This window comes from Chiloscyllium punctatum, chromosome 2 (genome assembly GCF_047496795.1).
Source record: "Chiloscyllium punctatum isolate Juve2018m chromosome 2, sChiPun1.3, whole genome shotgun sequence".
NCBI lineage: Eukaryota > Metazoa > Chordata > Chondrichthyes > Orectolobiformes > Hemiscylliidae > Chiloscyllium > Chiloscyllium punctatum.
The window spans coordinates 154419004-154433148 of NC_092740.1; the positions used below are offsets into that span (position 1 = coordinate 154419004).

At 41.1% G+C, this 14145-nt stretch overlaps 1 protein-coding gene across 1 annotated transcript in view; it reads right to left on the reverse strand.

Annotated features, from left to right (window-relative positions):
• LOC140492007 (very low-density lipoprotein receptor-like) overlaps positions 1-14145 on the reverse strand; it is a 54815-nt gene that overhangs the window by 40220 nt on the left and 450 nt on the right. Inside the window, exons 2-9 of the mRNA XM_072590601.1 lie at positions 13533-13664; positions 11847-12215; positions 10521-10643; positions 10321-10440; positions 8198-8314; positions 7990-8115; positions 2657-2828; positions 1811-2035 (exon numbers count right to left, since the gene is read on the reverse strand). Of these exons, the coding sequence (XP_072446702.1) occupies positions 1811-2035; positions 2657-2828; positions 7990-8115; positions 8198-8314; positions 10321-10440; positions 10521-10643; positions 11847-12215; positions 13533-13656 (1376 nt within the window). The 5' untranslated portion in view covers positions 13657-13664. The remainder of the gene's footprint in view (positions 1-1810; positions 2036-2656; positions 2829-7989; positions 8116-8197; positions 8315-10320; positions 10441-10520; positions 10644-11846; positions 12216-13532; positions 13665-14145) is intronic.

A 14145-nucleotide genomic window follows, 5' to 3' on the forward strand; every position in this document is an offset into this window, starting at 1 on the left:
CACACACACTGATAAGTAACAAGTTCGACTGGGACAACACTATTATAGAACAAATCAAACAGAACAGCCAGGGAATTCCTAGAGGCATGACACATCCACAGATTCAATCAATAAGCACAATCGACCTGGACCCAATATATCGACTACTGCAGCAGATAGCTGGAACTGACAACCGGAAGCGGCAGAGACAAACCACTATAAATGCCGGAGGAAAGATCACAGAAGCACTTCACAGGAGGCTCCCAAGCACTGAGGATGTCACCTAGACAAGGGACGAAACATCTGCAACACAAATTCCCAGTTCAGCTAACAGAACCACAACGAGCACTTCTCAAACCTTGAACCCTTTGAAACCCTTCCATAGCCAGAGCATCCTTCCTCAGGCAGAGACCAAAAGCCTATTTAATAGTCCAGGTATGGGCTTACCAAGGCCTGGTACACTGGCAGCAAGGCATCCCTGCTCCTGTACACTAGTCCTCTCACTATGAAGGCCCAACATAACATTTGTCTTCACCACCTGTGCACCTGCCTATTTACCCCAGTAACTGGCACACACGATATCCCCGTCTCATTGCACAATCCCTTCCAATTTACCAAAAATCTTTAAGTCATTGCTGTTATCAGATGACCTTTGGCATTCAATTCAGAAGCAACTTGCCAGAAGGCATGGCTTTCTGTTTAGTCAAAGTGCATAACCTCACATTTATTGCATGTCAATTTTTACCCACAAGTCATACAGTTTCCCTGCTTGCTTCCTTCTGCTCAAGCTATCACCTCCCAAGGCTTGAGGGGTTGTACAGATTATAGAAGCCTCTTCTGGAGTACTGTCCAGTTCTGGTCACCCTGTTATAGAAAGGGCATTAGCTGGAGGGGGTTTAGAAGGGATTCACCAAAACATTGCAAGGAATAAAAGGTTTGAGTTCTAAAAAAAAAAGGCAGGCTGGGGCTTCCCAGTCTTCATCCCAGAATGAGAGGGAGGTGAGAGGTGACCTTTACACAAGTTTATAAAATGAACATTAACTGTCTATAATGGTTATCGTCTTTTTGCTAATGTGGGAGTTTCAAGACTAGGAAGCATATTTTCAAGGTGAGGGAAGTTTAAGACGGAGGGACAGTTTTTCTTTTAGGAAAACAGAGGGTGGTTCATTTGTGGAATGAACTTTGAGAAAGTGGATGCAGGCACAGTTACAACATTTAAGAGACACTTAGACAAGTCCATGACTGGTAAAGATTGGGAAGGATATGGGCCAGGAGCAACAGGTAGAATAATTTACTCAGGATTATGCTCAGCATGGATTAGTTAGACCGAAGGGTCTGTCTGCACTGTATGACTACACCACAGATTTAAAACAAATTCACATTTTTCAAAGATAGCAAAAATTTGAAGGAATTTTTTTGGCTGAATCAAGCACCATCCAATTGGGCAGGTTCTTTTGCTTCTAATTGCCAGAAGCTAATACAAAGCAGAGATTTGGGGTGTCTAATGATTGGAGGGTGGAGCAAATCATAAGAAACCTCCAGGAGTAGATTAGGCACGACTGACAACCCCAGCTATAATGGTTAGAGAGTCAGCCTAAAAAAATTACATTGAAATCAAATATTTGAAGTAAATATCAGGAAAAACCTCCAGACCAAAACACTAAAGTGAAAGCAAATAAAAATGTTAATATAGTGCAAACTATGCATATTTGACATTTTGGAAAGGGATCTAAAACTTATTAAATCATGCTTTAATTTGGACTAAACCAAGGTGCATTTTGAATAGGCTATTGGTGTTCTGTTCTATTCCATTTTAATAGAAAGTTCATACCCCAGCAGAGGATCAACTGCTACAGAAGCTGGTTCTCTCAAGTTGTTGTCAAAGAGAGTTTTCCTTCGGATTCCATCAAAGCTTGTAACAGAAATGGTCCGAGCACCCATATCAGTCCAGTAAATGTTGTTGTAGATCCAGTCAACAGCAATGCCTACATGAGTTCTTACATTATTAACAATCCTGGAAATAGTAGCATTGCCAGTTTGTTCATCCATTGGCATACTGTGGAAATATGATGATGGTTAGAGTTAGTTCATTTTAGCCTTCAATAAAAAAAAACTTAACTCTTGGACCAAGGGTATTGTTCACAAATACAGGAGAAAAAGTGTAAGCAAGTGATTCTGATTTACTGGGAGTGTCCAAATCGTTATGCAGACTACAGCATTACCAAGTACTGAAATACAATACATTAAACAAAACGGCTTGAAGCACCTTTTATATTAAGCCATTGAATATTGTTTCTAGATTACATTTATGACCAGAGAAAGGTTTTAAATTCACTTACAAAAAAAGTGTTCTCATTTAATACAATTAAAAAATTAGGATAACCATTCAGTGACAAAATATTGCAAGATGGAGGTATTTTGAAAGCATTTTGTCCAATTTAATCTAAGCAGCTAGTTAGACAGTATACTGGATCAATTTCAAAAGATTGATACAAAGGAGGATTTAAATAAAAAAATTAGATGTTGGAAATGTGAAGTAATTGCTAGAGAAAATCCAGTCCAGATATATCAAAGAAGCAGCAATTAAACATTGAGTCAGTGACCCTTCATTTTATTCTGCCGTTGCCAGTGGTGCTGGGTTTCTCCAGCAAGGTACATTGCTGAAAATGTAAGTTACCTGAAAATTGCCCGCTCTCCCAGGTCAGCCCAGAAGATCATCTGCTCAGACACATCAATATCCAGTGCTACAACATTTCTCAGCTGTGCAACTAGCTGCCTGTACTCTTTGTGGTGCAATCCCAGTTTTCTGATGTCATGACGATTTGTGAAGATTAAATATGGCTCCTTGCCTATTAGAAATAGATCAATAGAATAGCATTTTTAAAAGATTAAAACGCCTTTTGCCAAATTCACCAACTTGTCAGTTTCCCCAAGGCATTTATAGGCCCATGGAAAGTAATTTTGGTAAAAATTAGTGGCCCTGTTAAACCAACCCATTAACTCAGCATTTGGCTGCTTCTGTATAGCACAAAACCTCATCTGTCTCAATACATTTTCACCCAAGATCTGTATAGTACATTAAAAGTGGGGTCACAAGTGGACAGGATGGTGAATGCAGCATTTGGTGCACTTTCCTTCATTTAACGGAGCACATGAGTATAGGGAGTTGGATACCATGTTCTAACAGAGGACATTTGTGAGGCCTCTTTCAAAATACTGTGTACAATTCTGGTCACCAGTTTCAAAAGTTGCATTATATTGCCCATGTTAGTTAACAGTAGAGAGGGGGGTGCTGGAGAGCACAGCAGGTCAGGCAGCAGAGCAGCAAGAGAATCAAATGTTTCAGACATGGGTCCTTCATCAGGAATGAGGCTTGTGGGTTGGACAGAGATATAATGGGAGGGGGGGTGGGGAGGAAGGTAGCTGAGAAAGGTGACTTTGCTGTGACAGGGAATGGGGTGTGGACCTGATGGAGTTGGAGAGAACAGTCTTTCCAGAATGCTGATAGGGCTGGGAAGGGAAAGATAGCTGGACCTGTTTGGAAGCGACAGAGGAGGATGCATTGCATGCAGACGTTTGTGAGGTGGAACATGAGAATGGGTAGGGAGGCTCTGTCCTTGTTGCATTGGTAGGGGTGGGGCTCAAGGGTGATGGTACATGAAATGGAGATGTGCTGGAGGGCATCGTCAACCATGTGGGAACAGAAGTTGTGATCATGGAAGATGGCCATTGGGACTTGGAGGTGGAATTGGTCATCCTGGGACAAGATGGAGGAATTGGGAATAAGGGATTTTAAAAGAAAACAAGGTATGGTGGGTGGTGTAGTCTACGTAGCTGTAGAGGCCAGTGGGCTCGTAGCATGTCTGTGGCTAGTCGGCCACCAGAGATCGAGAGGTCCAGGAAGGGGAGGTTTCCAAGGTGGTCCAGGTGAATTTGAAGTTGGGGTGGAAGGTGTTAGTAAAGTTGACGAGCTGCTCAATCTCATGGGAACACAAGGCAGTGCTGATACAGTCCTCGATGTAATGGAGGAACGGCAAGGGTGGGGAGAGGAAGGAGAAGGATGGTGGTGGTGGTGCTGCTGGTGTAAACTGTAGGAGATGGACTATTTCACATATCTGACAAACAGGCAGGCATAGCTGGGGCCCATGGCCCCTTTGGTTTGGAGTAAGTGGGAGGATTGGAAGGAGAAGTTGTCGAGGGCGAGGACCATTTCAGCCAGGCGGATGAGGGTGTAGTTGATGGAAGGGTACTGGTTGGGATGGCGGGAGGGGAAGAATGGAAGGCTTGGAGACCTTTGTGGCAGATCGAAGTGTCCAGGGATTGAATGTCCAAGGTGAAGAGGTGATGCTGGGAGCTAGTAAATGAAAATCTTTGGAGGTGAAGGGCATGGTGGAGTCTGGAACATAGGTGGGGAGTTCCTGGATTGAGGGGGACAGGACATTGTCAGTGTCAAGGTAGGAAGACATGAGTTTGGTGGGACAGGCACTGGGCAAGACAAAGAAAGAGTCAACTGGGAAAAAAAATCAGGTTTGTGAATCTTGGGAAGGAGGTATAATTGGTACATGGAGGAAAGACTTATGCGTTAGGACCCTGCAAACATTGGATAAATGTGGATCTCAACAGCTTCTTCATTTCTCCTCCCAATATTATCCCAGTCCCAAGCCTCCAACTCAGCACCATCCTCCAGACCTGTTCATCACTCCCCTTTAACCCATCTTCTCCTCACCCCAAACCCACCTTCCATTTCTCAGCCCTGACACAAGCCTCATTTCTGAAGAGCTTATGCCAAAACATCAATTCTCCTGCTCCTTGAATGCTGCCTGACCTGCTGTGCTTTTTCAAAGCCACAAAGCCAGCATCTGCATTCCTCACTGTTAGTTAACTGATCAGATCTTGAAGTTGAAGTAAAATGAGCCATTAGTTTATCCTAAAATCCTCACAGCAAAAATGAAATGAAGCAAGCTCCAGTTTAGTAGCTTGTGGCTATTCTCTGGAAGTTGTGGGAAAGTGCTCAAGGCGTATTGATTCATTAGATTCTCTTGGTACTAAAAAGGATTGCCTAAAAACCGAATTCCATTAACCTGCACCTTCCGAGAGCCTGCAGAAACAAGTTCATCAGCAACAGGAGCTTAGAAAGTACTAATTTCTGTTGAGGAAACAAATGCCACTGAAATGATTTAATGCTTTTTGAGCAAAGGGTAACTTGAATTCAAGTCACTCCTATCTGGAGATCCCAGGTCTTGATCAAGTTCTGTTGAAAATCAACTGCAATTTAGGTGGTTTAAAATACTGCAGCATCTGCAGACCTCACTTTCTCCCCTGTTTAAAATAGACAAGCATGAAGTTGGAATGAAAACAGCATTGACAATTTAAAAACAAGCCAAAAAAAAAACCATGTCGCCAGGAGCTCGGTACAGTTTTAAATCAAGTGGAGATTCACAATCTGCTAGCTCTCAAAAGCAAACTGCTGGTGATTGGTGTGGATTGCCTGCAGTCAGTGCATGAACAGGGTTTAGGCGATTAGTTACTGCCCTCCAGTGGGCATTTGATAGCTTCAAAAACACTTTTCTCCCCTAAAAATGACCAAAATAAAAAAAGGTATTTTTCTTTTGATCCATTAGATTGCCAAAAGGAACATTCAGATATCAGCTGATCCCTTGCCCATTCGACACACCATTTAAAATTTCAAGGGATCAGCTAGACTGGAGTGGTAATGGCTTTTAAAGATTTAAACAAATTAAATCCAGAGTTTCCATGTAGAGGAAATTGTAAGCACTATATTGGAATAAGACAGGTCAGAGGACAGATCTAAATTCTTCAGATAATGGAAATCTGATATTCAAAATGAATAAATTCCAGTCAAAATAGGATGACAGTTTGTTTTAAATTTGAAAGGTAAAGCTGAAACAATGGTTTCCCAAAGCTAGTGGGAGTGTCTTAGCCATCCAAACTATGCATGTTTTATTACTGAATTTCAGTGGTTGTGGTGTGCCCTCTATCACTAACAGATTCTTGGCAGAGATTGTGGTTGGATATCTTGCTTTATTTTTATACTGGGGCAGAGGGGAGGGAAAACCAGTCCACTTTCAGCATCAAGTCAGCCAGTGACCAAAAAACCATTTACCTTAACATTGTCATTCATTTGAAAAGCCTGCAAAGAACTATCAACTGTAAGAATTGTAATGGACCCAAGTGCAGTTAATAGGGTTGTGACATGCTGCAGTGAGGAATAGAACATGGTCCTTTAAAGAACATGGTCCTTTAAAGCTGGGTCAGAACCCTGCTGCTCTTTGTGCATGTTCACTCTTGACCCCTTCAGAATGAGCATTGAGGGCTAAAGGGCCTGTTCTTTGTGCCAACCTGTGAACTAATCTAAGCCCATCCACCTACACTATCCCATCATCCATATGCTTATCCAAGGACAAGATGATCAGAAGATTAGATAGGAAAGAGACTTTCACTGCCTACCCTAAGATGACAACATCAGCTTGTAAGAGGGGGCGTACTATAAATTCAAGGGCGATAGATTTAAAAAGACAGATGTCAGAGGCAGGTTCTTTACAGAGGGGGTAAGGGTGTAGAATACCCTACCTGCCAATGTACTTAACTCAGCCACATTAGGGACATTTAAACAATCGTTGGATAAGCACATGGATGATGGTGGGATATAGTGTGGCCAGGGGGTTGGGGGTCATCTGCAAACTTACTAACCCATCCACATATGCCTGCATCCATGTCATTTTTGTAAAATGACAAACACCAGTGATCCCAAAGAGATTCTTGTGGCACACCATTAGTAACTAGACTTTCCATCACCACTTGGTGCCTTCTTTCAGAAAGCCAGTTTCAAATCCAAACTGCTAACTTAACCTCAATCCTATGCCTTGCATTTTCTCTAATAGCCTACCATGCAAAACTTTATCAAAAGGCTTTCCTGAAGTTCATGTATACCACATCAACTATCCTACCCTCATCCACATGCTTGATCAGCTTCTCAAAACACTTTGAGACATGACCTACTCTTGGCTAAGCCATGTTAACTATCTCCAAATCAAATTGTTGCTTGCAAGATAATTCTTTATAATCCCTTCCAAAAACTCTTCCTACAGCAGACAAGGCTCACTGGTCTATTACCTGGCTATCTCTACTGCCCTTCTTAAAAAAGGAGACATTTGTAATCCTCCAGTCCTCTAGTGCTAAACCTGTAGACCATGACAACTCAAAAGATCAAAGCCAAAAAGCTCCAACACCACCTCTCTAGCTTCCTAGAGAATCCTCAAATCCCATCCAGCTCAGGGAACTTAATTCTAGGTGAAAGTTAACATCTCCTTCCTAACCTTTCTAGTCTAAGAACTTGTAGAGAAGACGGAGATACAATAGTCTCCTTTTAAGGAATGCAAAATATTCATTTAGCTCCTCTCCAATCTCCAGGTTCCACAACTTCACTTCGGTCTTTGACTGCCCCATTCCTACCAGAATCATCCTTTTATTCCTCATACTCAAAGCTTAGGGTTCTCCTTTATTCTACCGGCTAAAGACTGCTCATGTCCCTTCCTTGCTGTGGAAAAAAAGGATTGTCCAGCTTTCCCTAGACTAGAAAGTAGTCTCACTTACTGGAGTAAGCATCAAACCACTTAACTCTAGCACAAACATAGGTGAAGTTTCCTGGTGATGGTTCTGTTGAAGTATTGAGTGATGGACCAGTTTGTCTTTATCATGCACAAGACATTGGACATGAGCATCAAGAGCTGACTGGTACCACATTGCCAAAGAAGTTTCATTGGTCCAAGTTGAACCCCAAGTTGGGAAATGGGTGGATGTGCATGTGGGCACTTTCCTGAAAAGAGCATTTCTGTTCAGTTCAATTACTAAATTCTGAATTGAGTGACAAGTGCAATAAACATTTTTAAAATAAGGTCCCTTAAAAACATTCAAATTTGTATTAAAATGAGGCTAAAGCAGCACATTGCCAAGACAGACCCAATACTCTTGTTTGGACTAGATACTTGCCTACAGCCTTGCAAACTCCACTAGCTGGGTCCATGAGATATCCAATGTGACACTTGCACAAATAGCTTCCTTCTAAATTGATGCAAGTTTGACTGCAGGTCCCAACATTCTTGCACTCATCAATATCTGCAAATAAAGCACCAATATCCCTTTAAATGTTATAGAATAAGTCACCATGTCCTTCTAGAATAGAGTTTAACAAGCTTACCTTCACAGTTTTTAGCAGTTAATTTGAAACCAGCAGGACAATCACATTCATAACCAATAATCAGATCCTTACAAAGGTGAGAACAGCCACCATTGTCTTCCAAGCATTCATTCACATCTGGGGAGGAAAGAACACACTTTAGCCCTCATCTAAAAATAGATAGTTTGATTTGAATGAGCTGAGGTTTGACCATTAATTACAAAAGCTAAGCTGACATTTTGCATTACAATAGTTTAGCTCATGCCACATTTTGTAATGAAAACAGTTCAAGATCTATTTAGATTTTTTCAAATTTGACCCAACCAGATGAGTTTGACAACTGAAGCTGGTAGGACCAGATACTGGACTCAAGGTTGGGAGCCTTCAACTACATTTTTATCCTAAAGGAAATGCCCCAAATCAACATAGGGCTGATTAGAGTTGAAGTGTTTTAGATTATGAATCTAGTAACTAAAAACAAATGGGGATAGGGGAAGAGAGATCATTAACTAGGAGATTCCTATCCTAGTAGGACCTTTTAGCACAGACATCTGTAGAAGTGGAATGCTATTTACACTGACAGGACAGAGTCCTTAAAGAGGGACTGGAATTCTGCTGAAACCACAATGGAGTGGACTGCTATCTCCTAGTCCTGTTGTACTTCCTCTTCAAGGTCTCCTTTAAAAGTTTGCAAAAATCAAACAGGACTTAGAAAAGATAAAAAAACAAACTTGTGAAGCATCTGCACTGGGGTGTCTGGCAGATTGTGGTCCTTCTAGCTATGGTCATGGCCCAGAAGCTTACACACAATGTCTTGTTGATACCCTTCAAATGGAGTGCAATGAAACTTCACAATATCGGAAATACTTCAAAAATGCAATTTGTTACAAACTTCTGAAAGTCAGCAAGTACACAACCATATTGTGGAAAGCTTCATGTTGGTCTTGCAGTTAAGCTGGGCCATAGAAAATGCAAGATTGATGTGACAATATTTTATACTACGAGTATAGGTTGGTTGGAAAATTGACTGATTTCACCATGGCAATGTTTCAATCTCCCATTTGAAAAAAGGCCATCTCCCACATTCCTCCACAGGTGTTCCCATTGATTACATGTTGCACAATCCATGTTAGCTTCAAGAAAGACAGTGCTCATATCCAATGGACAAAGAATGTGGTTCAAAGTACAGCATGCAGCCTGGCTTCTAGATTCTCAGCTGAACTCAAATGTCCCTTTGTCTGTAACATAGCCAGTGCTTGCAAGACCCAAATCACGTGAAGTGTTAGTTATGGCTTTGCAGTTGGACAGCATTAACTGAACAAGTCAGTTCACCAAAATTTAGAAATTACAATCTGCCAGGCCAGTATCACAGCTCACTTATACTTGTTCAAAGCGAGACAAGCATGTGCAGGAGATGAAAAGGGAGAGAGGACTGCAGATGCTAGAGATCAGTTGTGCTGGAAAAGCACAGATCAGGCAGCGGGAAGATAGAAGTTTCTGGCTTTTGCCCAAAACGTCAATTTTCCTGACCTGCTGTGCTTTTCCAGCACCACTCTAATCTTGATTCATGTGCACTGACCAGGTTCTTCAAGGAAGGTGGGGAAGAGGGGGCAGGCAGATGGAAAGAGAGAAGATCCAGGTGTTGCACTGAAAGGAAACAATACTTCCTTGCTACATTTACCCTGGCACCACCTCAAAACCAGTTGATTTGCTGCCAGCCCCCTTCTCATGCAGTGTTCCTTTGAAATTAAGCATTGGATCAGTTCTGGTATACAAGATGAAAGCTTTATCTAAGAGTTTTGTTTGACTACATGACAATCCAAAAAAGGTCTTAACTTATTTCTGGCAAATATTCTGATCAGTATATGGCTTTTAAAATTACATCTTAGAAAAAATGATTGAAAGCAAATAACAAGCATTCTGTCAGTGTGCAAAACACTACCAGAACTTTAAAGAGGTTAGGTGTTTGCAATTTAGTTCTAGTCCCACCATTTGCAGGGGATGAGTTTAAGGAAAACCCAGAGTGTGGTAGAGCTGGAAAACTGAATTTTTCCCTTTAAAAAGATTACCACATCAAAATACATCTTGCACAGGCAAGCAATCTTAAACTAGATAAGCAGAGGGTGAGACTGATCAATACTTACTACATTTGGATGGTTCATCACTCCAATCTCTGCAGTCATGATGCTGGTCACAAACCTTATTGATATTTATGCATTCACCACTGCCACATTTAAATTCAGTGACTCCTGTACACTCTGTAGCTACAGATGGGAAAAAAAAAAGTAATAAATTTGTAATTTAGAACTTCAGATAGGTCATTCCAATAATACTGAGCATTTACCATTTTGGCAGCCAAATTCATCACTGGCATCAAGACAATCTTTAAGTCCATCGCATTTTCGGTCATTAAGGACACAAGCACCATCACTGCATCTGAAGTGATCTGGTCTACATGTGTGAAGAGCTGAAAAGTTAGAACAGTAAATATAGTTTTAAAAATAGAAGGAATACTAAAAGCACATAGTTAACAGTAACTACAGCTCTGCTTCATTTTGAAAGTCTAGATTCTGGACTTCAGATCAGATTTACAATCTCACCTAGATTTGAAAGAGGTCCAAGCCTCCAGTACCTCTTGCTGCAAGAACTCCCATGTTACAATTTAATCAGGAGCAATAAGAAATAGCAGAAAGTTAGTGTGCAAAGTTCAGTGATGTGGTTTGGTGATCTGAAAATCACCATTGAGGGAATAATACGCAGTTTCAGTGCTTTTAAAAAAGTAGTTTGAGTTTGAAGTTCTGCTTTAAATTTTTGTTAATCAACAGAACTGGGGGGGGATAATAAGATGGACAGGCATCATTGTAATAAGTTATACTCCCTGGGGATCTACATGTTAAAAATGTAATGCCCTAAAAAAAGGAGTGGAAAGTTGTATACCATGTCTTAGGCAAAAACTTTCTGCTCCCATCAGCAAATTAAGTTAATTGATTCTAAATCCAGCAGATTGAAAACAGATCAAGATATTTTAGTACAGATAGCTACAATGGAAAGTAGCTTTACAGTGCTCTGATCTTAAAGCAAGGACTGCAGATGTTGGAGATCAGAGTCAGAGCAGGGTGCTAGAAAAGCACAGCCAGCCAGTCAGGCAGCAACTGAGGAGCAGGAGAACTGACATTTCAGGCATAAGCCCTTCACCAGGGATCCTTATGCCTGACAGATTCTCCTGCTCCTTGGATGCTGCCTGCTGTGTTTTTCAGTGCCATTAGTCTTTTCAACATCCCTTTCGAATGGAGTATGCCATTTATATAGACACAGCCTGCCTAGTTTACAGTAGTCATGCACCAAAACAGCAGTGGTCTTGTACACAACCACAAATAGCTCACCATTGTTTAAAATGGTGAATGAGGTGTATCTACAAAAACTGGCCTGAAAGCTATAGACTCGAGCAATGGAAGAGGAACTATTTCATAACAGTTTCAAGGCAGAGATCAAATGGTGATCAAAGGTGTCAAGATACTTCTGTCAAGTAGTTAGTTGATAAAGTGTCTCAGGTCACCAAATTAGTAAATCTTGGGAATTGTCACTGTCTTATTCCCACCATCTGCCCCAAAAGCTACAGCACAATTAGATAGGGGAGTTGTCCAAGCAGATGAGAGGTTGGAGTACTCACAACAGTTGACTTCATCACTTCCATCTTTGCAGTCAATATCACCATCACAGTACCACCGACTATGGATACATTCACCTGAGCCACACTGAATTGTATTGGGAGGACAGGTCATTGGAGGATGGATATGTCCACAGTGGTCTGGTGATTCATCAGATTGGTCAGCACAATCAGCATTTGTATCACACACCCAACTCCAGGGAATGCATTCTGAACTATTGCAGTGAAATTCATGTGGGCCACAGAAAGTTGGTGCACAGCCTTTTTCATCACTTCCATCACCACAGTCATCTGCACCATTGCAGACAAATGTCATTGAAACACATCTACCAGTGGAGCAGGTAAACTTAGTTAGATCACAAGTAGCAGAACCTGGAAAAACAACAAGTGGTTCAGATTGCTTCAACAAGACTAAAAATTTTTTAGTAGATAAATCTATTGGAAGGATACTTGAATACTCATGGAAACATTACATTGCTGATTAAGGCTGCTTAAAATAGTACACACACAACCTTGGAATTTTAGTTTGATTTGCAAAGTTAGATTTACAGTATTTGAAATGATGAGCCAGCAATAAAAACAGCTGAGCAGTCAATTCTCTGGTTATTTTGTGCTCCCAATCCTTTTTCAAAGGGATCAGAATTGACCCAATGTTGATGGATGCCATTTGGAATGTTCACTTTCACTCAAAGCAGAACACTTCAGCCAGCCAGATTTAAAGTCCATTCGTCCTACAGGTTAGAAGTGAGAATTCACATTCCCTTTCCATCTCAAATTAAGTGGATAAAATTATTTGGATGAACATAGGAGGTATACGGAGTTTGCAAATGACACCAAAATTGGAGGTTACCTCAGTACAGTGATATCTTTATCAAATTAGACCAAGTATCAGTGGATAAAATTCAGTTTTGACAAGTGAGGTGCTGCATTTTGGAAATACAAATCAGGGCAGGACTTATACACTTAAATGATAAGCCCCTGGGGGGGGAAAAAAAAAAAAAGTGTTGCTGAAAAACAAAACCCTTGGAGAAACTAAATAGGCTGGGGCTATTTTCCCTGGAGCAAAACCACAGGGGTGACCATAGAAGTTTATAAAATTAGGGGCATGGAAAGGGTGGGGGGGGGGGGGTGGGGTGTGGTTTGGGGGAGAGGAGAAGTCCAGAACTAGAGGGCATAGGTTTTAGATCAGGGGGAGTTTTTCCATGTAGAGGTGGCGCATGTATGAAAATGAGCTGCCAGGAGGAAGTGGGGAGGCTGGTACAAACATTTCTTAAAAAAAAAAGCTTTATGATGTGAATAGGAAGGGTTGAAGGATATGGGCCAAGTAGGATCAGATTAGGACATATTGTGGACATTGAAGAGTTGGACCTGAGTGTTTGCATTGTATATTTATAAATGACAATCAAGTACTGTCCAGCTTTTACAAAAGCAAAAATGAATGCAACCAGCTTGTATAAATCCTTTACTTTCACTGAAGTCTCCCCAGGCCCTGCTGCATTCCGGCTTTCCAAAAATTTAACCACACCTGGAGCACCAAGATTTGGGCTCCATACAAGGATATTAGCCAGGGAGAAAATATAGTGTAGTTTCATCAGAATGATACCTAGATTTTAGCGTTTGCTCCTAGCTTCTGCAGTTCAGGGTTACCTTTGTCTGCTTGAGGAAGATGGAGCAATTTTTTAAATTAACTGGACTTACCACAATCCTCCTCATCACCACCATTATCACAGTCCTGTTCACCATCACATCTCCAAGAGACAGGAATGCATTGGGATGATCCAGGGCCACAGCTTATTTCATGGAGTTTGCACATTTTCACATCTGAAAATAAAAACACTAGGTTATAAGAATTTAGACAAATCAAAATACCAAGATGATAAAGAAAAGCAAAAATCACAGCAAAAACCAAGCTTCTGGTGCAGATTTTTTTATTTGAAGTGCCATTACCTACAAAGGCAACATCTTGGTAGAGACCCATCAAGATTCGATAGATTACTGTTGGCCTCATTTCTACAGATAGGATTCTGATCTGGACAGTAAACAAATCAAGTTGCAATCCAAAAAAAAACAATGAACAGTTGCAGTGGAGATCAAACTGCTGGAAAAACTAAGGGAAAGCAGAAGTTGCCCTGGACATTTACTGTGTTCCCTCCAGAGGCTGTCAGACCTGCAGTGTTTTTCTAGCAATTTGATTTGAAAGTTTGATTCACGAATACTGGAAGTTGTAACTCAAGTTCAGCAAGTCTCAGTCTGACAGCTGAGTTACCCAGATATTGAACTTAGTTATTTGAAAGTGCCGCAG